This window comes from Eutrigla gurnardus (assembly GCF_963514095.1).
Source record: "Eutrigla gurnardus genome assembly, chromosome: 7".
Taxonomy (NCBI): Eukaryota; Metazoa; Chordata; class Actinopteri; order Perciformes; family Triglidae; genus Eutrigla; species Eutrigla gurnardus.
The window spans coordinates 8,144,533-8,155,070 of NC_139921.1; the positions used below are offsets into that span (position 1 = coordinate 8,144,533).

Sequence of the window (10,538 nt, forward strand, 5' to 3'; positions counted from 1 at the left end):
ATTAACTGCTCATGTACATAAAGGTCAAACACCATGACATTGACTCAAAGCTTTGACTCTATTGAGTTTTTGAATGGAAGCTACACACACAAGCATTTTTTATCAGTCTGCGAGTCAACACATTTATTAGCTTGCAGCCATAGATGCTGCTGGTGTTCGGGTTTAATGGTGACTCTCAGCTGAATGGTGGTTGCTCGTAGCGACGGCAGCTATTGAAAATACCAACAGATCATGTAGGTGTCCTCATAAAAACCTTCAATCCATTTGATGACTGTGTTTCTTCTGTAAGCCAACCATTTACCTAAATCACTACGAGCAACCATGCAAGAGTCAGATGAAAGTCACCAGTTAACACGGGCGCTCTTTAAACTGAAACACCTGGTCTGAAAAAGTTGTGATCCTGTCTGAGTTGTGTAGAACTTTAATAATATAATATTGGACAGACGAACATGTACCAACCAGACATTTTAATGCTGCTGACAGTTTTAGTTCAATGTTTAAAGCTTGCTAACTTGTCTGGATGGCTCCAGCAAAAATGCCACATCTGAAGCATATTTTGTAAAATATGCCACACTATGCACTTTTGTTTTTGTCCTAAAACATTAGGATTCATCCTCTAGGGACCATAAATACCCGCATAAAACGTCATCAACATTCTGAAATGTGTTTGAGAGATTCTTGTGACAGTCTGGCCATTAGTTGTTGAAATATCTTTCCCTCCTGTACGTCACTAAGCTGCTGAAAGATTTGTCTCTCTTTGTGACTCGCTTTGATTAGGTGATCAACCAGGAGACTGACGAAGCATCTAAATTCAAGGAACGCTGTGTATTTCCTGGGGAGCAGATAGGAGGACTCTGGGCTGGTGATATTTCAGCAGACGGCAGTGATCTGAGCTCAGGCTCTGCCCGGGAAAACACCGCGAGGTAGGCTTTCTATTCTTAGTCAGCTCCGTGGTACGCTGAGAAACACACTGGACTCTGGGGGGAAACCAGTGTTGTGGCAATGGATGGGGCTGCTCTGACCTGGTCTCTCTCACTTTGCTCACATATTTCCTTAAATGTACTGGACAAAGTTTTCTATGTGGGCTGCTGATGGGAATGAAGACAGGCCTTATGAGGGCTGAGAGGCCGTTATGAAGAAAGGGGATGACAATAATTAATTATTTAATACAAGGGAGCATGATTCTGTTTATGTTCAGCAGTGGAATTAAAGTAAAGACTCCTTCAGATGATGGTATGCCATACGCTTTTTCTGTCATATTCATGGGCGGTGTTTTCAGTAATAGCTGTTCAATGTATAATGTATATGTAATGAGTATTATTCTATGCAGGAGTCATAATGGGTACCTACAGACAAGGGATTCCCAATGGATGCATGCAAGAGGACACATGAATTTCATGTAATGTGGAAACCTAAATTTAAGCGTAACTTCAGTATTGGTGTCTTACTTCACTGCCATCTATGGGTTCATAACACACGACCAATCTTCCCTCTTACCTTTCAGGATGCAAACTCTCAAAATTAAAGCGAAAAAAGAGCAAAGTGAAAAATGTTTGCATAACATCAATTAAGGAGACTCCTGCCTATCTCAGGAGTTTGGGGAGACCAAACCAGAGCTAAAAAGACTGATTATTAGACTAAATCATCATCGTTTGGTGACCTGTGAATGTGTAAACAGACAATATCTTGTTCAGTTGTTTCTATATGTATTTTATAAAGACACAATATGTCAAACACTTGTGAATTCCAGCTAGCTGTGGAGTTATGTGGCCAAAAGAAAATGAGAACGAAGGTTTTTCTCTTTGTTTCATTCTCCTTGCTATTTGGAAAAGGTCCAAAGATTTCATTATGACTTTACTGCTCCATTTCCTGGGTTTTCCTCTCTCTTGAGATCCAAACTAATGGATTTAATCTTTTCAGGATTGACAGTAAAAGTTCCACCAGACGGGATGAAAACCATGTCCCTCCAGTTCTCCGTCACAGAAAGGGGGCTCGCGTCACCGAGTCCACGGTTGGTTTGACACTCCATTCCTTCTTAGATTGATGTTCTCTCTGACACGGTCTACTTTCTAAAGTGTTTGACTTGTATTCGTTCCAACACTCACAGAACAATCAGACAGCTGTGGCTGCAGCGACCAGAGAAGTTGACAACGGAGACTCTGACCTTTGGTAAGAACTTTGCCCTTGTTGCTATAAACTATGGTGGACTAGTGTTGAACCGTGTACCGATACAAGAAAGCTTAGTTATTCAGATTTCTATATTCTTGTGATAGAAAACATATAAATAAAATAAATATTTTCGTAATTGATCGTGGTGATATTTTTATAGGGATAATAATGATTATCATCACATGTGAAATTAAAAAGCCATCTATCTCGCTATCATGGAAGAGAAGCGAAAGATACAAGCCCAATTTCAAACAAATAATTATTCATTAAGAATAGACTCACACATTGTAAAAATAATACATTTTATTTAACATGTTAAAGGGTGCTCAAAGGCACCTTACATGATTTAAATAGAAACGGTAAGAGCAATACAAATATTAAAAGCATAACAAACGCCAACACCATTGCATAATTACTGAATGATGATCACTATTTGTTATTGAAAGCAGTCCATGTTCAAAAGGAGTTAATCTCCCCCACAGAAACTGTTCCTGAACTGCTTCAAACGCCTTCATGGAAATCTTGCCTTTTTTTCTGTAACGTGGTGATGTCACCATAATATATTATTCATAATATTGCATAATATCCGCCAAGCAGCTAGTTAGTCACGCTCTCAAACCAAACTGGTAAGATGTTATCTTAATGTCTGTGTATTTCATTTTACACTTTTCTTTCTGTGTAATTATCCAAAAAGTTTGTTTTGAAAATCAATCAAAAAATGAATAAAATCTCAGATACTCATGCAGGTTAACTTTGCAAGCTTTAACTTTTCTAGTAACAAACGTGGGAATTGATTTCTGTCCTCTATGACTAATGACCTGGTTACTGCAGAGGCAGTCTGGTCTTCAGAAGATTTCCTGTTTGCGTCACCTTTGTCACTCCTGTCACCTAGCAACTAGCTGTTCTTGACAAGAAAGGGCATAAACGAGGTAACTTAGGTTATATGATTCAAATGAAGCCAGAGATCATATTTTATTATTTTTATTTTAAATTATGATGGATGGACATGATGCTCCACCACCCGTGCCAGAGGCACCTGAGTGTTTTCTGCCACATCTCCTGCTGCATGTTGATTAAAATCAAATCATCACCAGCGCCATAAATCTTGGGAAAAGTTGGGCTGTGAAAGATGCATCAGTTGGATCCTCTGAAGTCTTTTGAAATGGGAAAGACTTGTCTCAGCCGCTGTGATGCATTAGGTGCAGCCTCTAAAAGATGGGCGCTTGATTGGGACACAACTTTTGTCTTTGCTGACCGTCTTACATTTACATTTAGGGCATTTAGCAGACGCTTTTACAATACGACTTACAATAAGTACATTTGTGGAAACAAAGAAACAAGAAACAACATATCATTGCCGATAAAGTAAGAGCTAAAAATAGAACAAGTGTTAGGTCCTCGTCCGAGTAAGGTAGTAGCTGTTCAGCAAACTGATAAGAGCAACAGTGCTATGATCAAAGTGATTTAGGTAAGAACATGGAAGTGCTTTTTTTTTTTTTCTTCTAACCTCTCCTCGCTCTATGTCTGCAGGTCCGGTGAGAGCTGGGAGATTTATCTGCTGCTGCTGCTCTGGCTGCTGCTCTACTGTTTCTGGCTGCTGCCACAGATGGACCTGAAGACACTGCCCAGCCTGCTGCTGAACCTCAACCACTGAACACACACACACACATAGTTACAGGAAAAATAATCTCAACTTTAATGCACAGCCACCAAAACAAACACAGCTCAACTGCCACTCCTCTTTCCTTTCCATCACACTGACTGTTCTCCAGATCAAGGGAAGGCATTTAAAAGACGTGTATTTCAAACTAACGTTTTTTTAGGTTTTTGCTTTTTAGCTTTCGATGTGGCTTGAAGTTATGTGTATGAAAATGTATTAGGGCCACTGCTGGGGAAACATGAAGTCGGAGATTGAGAAAGAAAACTCAAATATTATGAGAATAACTTTCCAAGATAAAAACATGTGTCAAGAATAAAAGTTTATTAAGGATTTTGATTAAATAATAATATTTTGAGAGTCAAGTTGTTAATGTATAGAAAAAAGTCACATTAAATAGAAAAACTGGTATTATTACAAATTTGCATGTTATTTTATGAGGAAAAGCCACAATATTTAGAGAGAATTCAGTGCTATTTTTGTAATTCAAGTTTTAATTTATTTAAATGTACACACACATTATTATCTTAGTTAAAAGATATCCAAATGCCAGTGGTAAATGCACAGATGTACAACAACAACAATAAACATTTAGCAATTACAGCAAGACAACCACATTATCTCGATGTAACGTGTTCATATTAATCTGTTTTATACATTTTATGCATTATATCTGCAGAGGTTGTACCTTTACTAATCTGAGGATCACCCCTACCTTTATCACTTCAAAGTCATATTTGAATATATAGTAGAATATATTGTATTCTGACACTTTAACAATCCAAAATGAAAAATATTCATGGCTCTGTTTGTAATTCTCAGTCTATAAGTATAGGTAATAATATAATAAGGGGTAAGTCATAACATCAACATTTATACACGCAATATAAGATGTTTTCATGTACTTTATCTCTTAATATTATACTTCTTTTTCTTGTAAAATGGTGACTTTATTCTCCAAACATTGACTTTTTACTTTTTATTTGTGTAACATTATAGCTTCTTCTCAAAATGACTGACTTCCTTCCCATAACATCGCCATGTATCTCAGAGTACTGACATTTTATTGTGAAAGTCTCCTAACTGTGGCTCGATGTCCTGTTTTAAAAGACACTATGGAAGTATGTGGTTTATTGCTGTGCAAAGCCGACAGTCATTGTAAGACAACATGACTGTACAGCACTCTGACTTGTAGATAGAGATATGGATCTGAATAGCCATTTAAGATGTATAAGTGCTAACAATAAAAACTGGAGTTTTTAGCTGAAGCAGGAAAATTATATGGTACCTGTACTATTGTAAGGATGACTAATGAAGGGGAATTCTGATGTGTCAACTTTCTTGGAAAAAGACTACAAACTGCCAAAGACAATGGTGGAAAAACTAATACAGAAAATACACAACTCACCACAGACCCAGTAATGAAAGTCTTGTTTTTAACACGCAGACATTCTTGTACACTCTTGTAACTCTTGTACTAAAGCATCACCCCAGCAGCTCTATATTGTATAATAGTCGAGGTCGTATTTGTAATATTTTATGGCTCATAATGGATTTTTAAAAGTTTTATGACAAAGAAATGTTTTATGTGACTGAGCTATGCTTGAGCTTGTCCGAGCCCGTCGATGGAAAGAGAATGTTTTACTATGACGTATGTTTCTATATGTTGATTTTGAACATTGTCTGTAATGAAGCACTACGACAAAGTGACCACCCTCCATGCAATCCTTCTTCCACATCAGCCGGCCAATGGGTGAAGTCTCTCTCTCTCTGTCTGTCTGTCTGTCTGTCTGTCTGTGTGTGTGTGTGTGTGTGTGTGTGTGTGTGTGTGTGTGTGTGTGTGTGTGTGTGTGTGTGTGTGTGTGTGTGTGTGTGTGTGTGTGTGTGTGTGTGTGTGTGTGTGTGTGTGTGTGTTTCATAGAGCGCTGCAAGAATGAGTCAGCATCTTTTTTTGTCCGAAATCACCCATTTCTCACTATATAGTGAATTCTCCATTTTGGTCTCGAAGTATCCCACAATTCATCTTGAAAAGAAATGTAAAACTGATGTCACTAACCTCCAGACGAATCCATGAAAATAATACATTTAATGTGAGTGGAGCATCACAACACAGATGGTCATTAAGTATTTCGTATTTATTTATTAATATGGGAAAATGCGTTTATTACCTCCACATTGACAATACAAGCATATACAGCTCCTTTTTTTTCCTTTCGTAATAAAAGCCCTAGACATATAGACAGCATCACTGATTACCAGAGGAACTTAAATTACAACAGCTTTCAATACTTATTTATTATAAGAACATATGTCTTGATGTATTTATTATTGATGGGCAATCAGCCATCATTGATCTGAAACATTTTAATGCATCTCAACAATTGGGGTTGTTAACAACTGGTTAAATAAGACTTAACCCAATCCACCTTCCGCTTAGTGGCGGTTACTTCGACTGATTGTGCTGCAACAAGTGCTCCAACCCATACGACCACATATTTATTACACATGTTATACACACAGGTATACAGAGAAGTGAACCAATACCTTCTATGCTTGTGTCATTCTATTAAAATGTTTGCTTCCACACCCATCCTTTAATAATGGACAGTAGATTTGACATTGATTCTGCACACAGGATGCTGACACTAAACACAGAACTGTGTGAAAGGAGAATATTGGCTTCCGCTACTCACCTCGCTGCAAATAGATGCCAAGGCCATGCCACAAGCCTTGCCAGGCATCGCGTTCCAAGGAAGCAGACCTTAAACATTCTAAAAAATATGGTTTCTCTTAGATTAGTTTCACAGATATTAAGGCTCAAAAATGGAAGTAAACACATCTTTGCCCAACTTCAGAGCCATATTCCAAAAACTGACAAGTATCAGGTCCAAACTTACTTTTTTTGAAAGATCATATTCTTGTTAAAATCATGTTAAAAAATTGGGAGGGTGTTTTGGCCTCAATTTGTCGCAGTGATTTTTTTAAATCCTGAAATTGGTGGGGTTTTTGTGGCCGTTTTTGGTACTGCATGTCCTAATAGCCTACTAGTAAACATCACAGCAGGGCAATTCAATTGTGTTTTTTTTACCATTTACCAAAGACTTAAATGTGACTAAATGCTACCGACAAATTTAGCCTTACGAAAATATTCAAATGTAGCACACGTGTAGTTACAGAGGCAATAAGTCCTTGAATGTGAGTTGAACATGCTGAAAGCAGATACATTTTAGATTTTTCCTATTAACAAGTGTGTCTTTGTACTAGAATTTTTACACTCTGAGATGGTCAGGTGGGAGGCATTTGATGAAATGACATGACACGGAATGACCCATTGCTTCCCTTCCCCTCTCTGGTCTGGTCCTGGGGGTCCTGAGGGTCCTGGGGGTCCAGAAAACAAAGGTAAATGTATTAGGACAAGCATAATAACAATAATAAAAATTATTCTGCTTCTCTGCTCCTCTGCTATGCTCCTCTGCTCTGCTCCTCTGTTCCTCTGCTCCTCCTCTGCTGAAAAAAGATGCCTAAATAATAATAATAATACATTTTATTTGTATAGCGCTTTTAAAAGATTCTCAAAGACACTTTACATATAATAAAAAAATCAATACAATTAAAACAAGTACTATTAAAAACAGGCAGGCTACAAGTGCGTGCATTAAAAACAAGCAGGCTATTCTTAAGAAATAAGTTGCGTTAAAAAGATATACTATGAAGTTAAAAATGGTTAAAAAAGATTTAAAAGCAGGCACATTTAAAAACAAGTTTGTGATGCAATACAGATGAAATGAAATAGTGGATTATTGGGGGTTGAAGGCAATTCTGAAGAGGTGGGTTTTGATGAGTGATTCGAAGGTGGTCTGGTCGGTGGAGGCTCGGATGTGTGCAGGTAGTGACTTCCAGAGGGAGGGGGCAGCAATTGAGAAGGCTCTGTCGTCCTGACAGGTGGGGAGAGGAGGTTTGTGTCGGAGGAGCGAAGGGTACGGGGGGGAGAGTGGTGGTGGAGCATGGTCGGTGAGGTAGGAAGGGGCCTGGTTGTGGAGGGCTTTGTGGATGAGGAGGAGTACTTTGAATTCGATGCGTTGGGGAACAGGGAGCCAGTGGAGATTTTGCAGAACAGGGGTGATGTGGTCACGGGAGCGGGTGTGGGTGAGGAGGCGGGCAGCAGAGTTTTGGATGTATTGCAGTTTGTCGAGGATTTTGGCAGGTGAACCGTAGAGGATGCTATTGCAGTAGTCTATTCTGGATGTGATGAATGCATGAATCAAAGTTTCGGCAGCAGAGAAGGTGAGCGATGGGCGGAGACGGGCAATGTTCTTGAGGTGAAAAAAAAACATAAAACATACATAATACAATACACATGTACCTACATAAAACCTACATAAAAATACATACAAAAATGCATTACAAAAGAAGAAAACAATGCATAACAATACACAATGCATAAAACAATGCCCTAATAATAATAGTAATAATAATAGCAGCATAATACAGTTATTCCTTACCTGGTTCTTCCATGTCAGCATCAAGGCATTGGGGTCATTCTGGGTCAAATTTTTGAAAATCTTCCCACCCTGACCATCACAGAATTTCTTGAAAAAAAATCTAGTACAGAGACACACTTGTTAATAGGAAAAATCCAAAATATTAGGTGTTTTGTCTCAATTTGTCAGAGTGATTTTTTAAAATCCTGATATATTTGTGGCCGTTTTTGGTACTGCATGTCCTAATAGCCTACTGGTAAACATCAGGGCAATTCAATTGTGTTTTTTACCATTTACCAAAGACTTACATGTGACTAAATGCTACTGATAAATTTAGACTTACGAAAACATTAAAATGTAGCACAGGTGTAGTTACAGAGGCAATAAGTCCTAGGCTGGGTGAACCCTGCCTGAACTTCCGGGAAATTTGGATTTCGCTCGGCAGTTTAGGCTGGACACTCTCAGGCTTACTTTCGCTGTTACATTGCCAGAATCTTTGGCTCCAATCAGAAACGGCCATTCTCTCCTGGCATGCTCTGATTGGTTGTAGGACTATCCAATTGTGTACGGAGTCATTTGAACGATGCCCATTGATCCCGCCTCTTGAGCAGTAGAAACAAAGCGCAGCTTCCCCAGACTAATGTTCAATCTTAAAAGATTGACCTTAGTATGGTGAAAACCAGACTAAATAAGTCCTTGAATGTGGGTTGAACATGAAATTTTGGATTTTTCCGATTAACAAGTGTTTCTTTGTACTAGAATTTTTACATTCTGAGATGGTCAGGTGGGAGGCATTTGATGAAATTACATGACACGGAATGACCCTTTGCTTCCCTCGTCTCTCTGGTCTGGTCCTGGGGGTCCTGAGGGTCCTGAGGGGTCCTGAGGGTCCTGGGGTTCCTCTGGGTCTTCTTGCCAATTCGGGTCCAAGGCAGTGCTGAAACAATCAAATGGAATCCTGCATACAAAATTAATGTAATTAGTTTCAAGGCCAGGTGCATAAAGAATACAAATCATACATTGTGTAGCTGTCCAACTCACCTTTTGATCCTTCAAGTCCACCACAGGGAGGTTGTGTTGCTGGTGGACCCATCAGGTCCAGAGGACACTATTACCTGTTGAATGAACCCCAACTAGAATCCACTAGGAGGAACATTCTTACTTACCTCATTTGTCCTGTTTGTACGGGACATAACATGACATCACATCAGTTGTGTCCTGCCCTGTCCTGTAATGGCCTGTGATGTCCAGAACAGGACAGAGCAGGACATCACAAGACATGACAGAACAGGACATCACAGCACAGGATTGGACATCACAGGACAGAACAGGACAGGACATCACAAGACAGGACAGGACATCACAGGACAGAACAGGACAGGACATCACACGACAGAGCAGGACATCACAAGACAGGACAGGACATCACAGGACAGGACATCACAGGACATGATAGAACAGGACGGGACAGAACAGGACAGGATGGGACAGAACAGGACGGTACATTACAGGACAGGATGGGACAGGATATCACAGGACAGGACGGGACATTACAGGACAGAACATCCCAACAGAGACAGGATGGGACATTACAGGACAGAACATCACAACAGAGACAGGACGGGACATTACAGGACAGGGCGGGACATTACAGGACAGGACAGGGCAGGACATCACAAGACAGGACGGGGCATTAAAGGACAGGGCATCACAGGACAGGGCGGGACATTACAGGCCATTTTGTTGTCGACGCATCGCCACATACGTTGGTCACCGAAAACAAACAATCGCAATCGCACTTTGCAGATTGGAGACTGAAACTGCGACCTAAAATGCAAGGTTGGTTTTATTTCAAACATTCTATCAACACATATGTACATCGATAGTCTGCCGTTACAATTGATTTGCCTCGGGTGCACTGTGGAGTCGGCAGTCCAGGCGGCATGGGCGGGCATTGGTGGGCCGTGCCCGCCCACAGAGTCAGCCGTCCGCCCTGGGCTGGAAGCTGTTTATTTTACTTGGGTTTTGTTTTTTACCTCGGAGTGGCCAACTCTATTATTCCTATCTCGGTTTGTCGATCATACAATTCAACCAATCGAATCAACGAACAAAGGCAACGTGCTGGCCAATTACAGGTGTTGGGGGGGCGGGTCACTGAGTCATACTCATGAGAGGGACGCTGTTAGTACTTGACGTCCATGGTCACAGTTGCTCATAGAATCGCTAGTTAG

General features: G+C 40.0%; 1 protein-coding gene across 1 annotated transcript in view; it reads left to right on the forward strand.

Annotated features, from left to right (window-relative positions):
* clmna (calmin a) overlaps positions 1-5,532 on the forward strand; it is a 44,512-nt gene extending 38,980 nt beyond the window's left edge. Inside the window, exons 10-13 of the mRNA XM_084014024.1 lie at positions 778-923; positions 1,921-2,011; positions 2,108-2,169; positions 3,700-5,532. Coding sequence (XP_083870150.1) covers positions 778-923; positions 1,921-2,011; positions 2,108-2,169; positions 3,700-3,823 — 423 coding nt within the window. The 3' untranslated portion in view covers positions 3,824-5,532. The remainder of the gene's footprint in view (positions 1-777; positions 924-1,920; positions 2,012-2,107; positions 2,170-3,699) is intronic.
* The last annotated feature ends 5,006 nt before the right edge of the window (positions 5,533-10,538 follow it).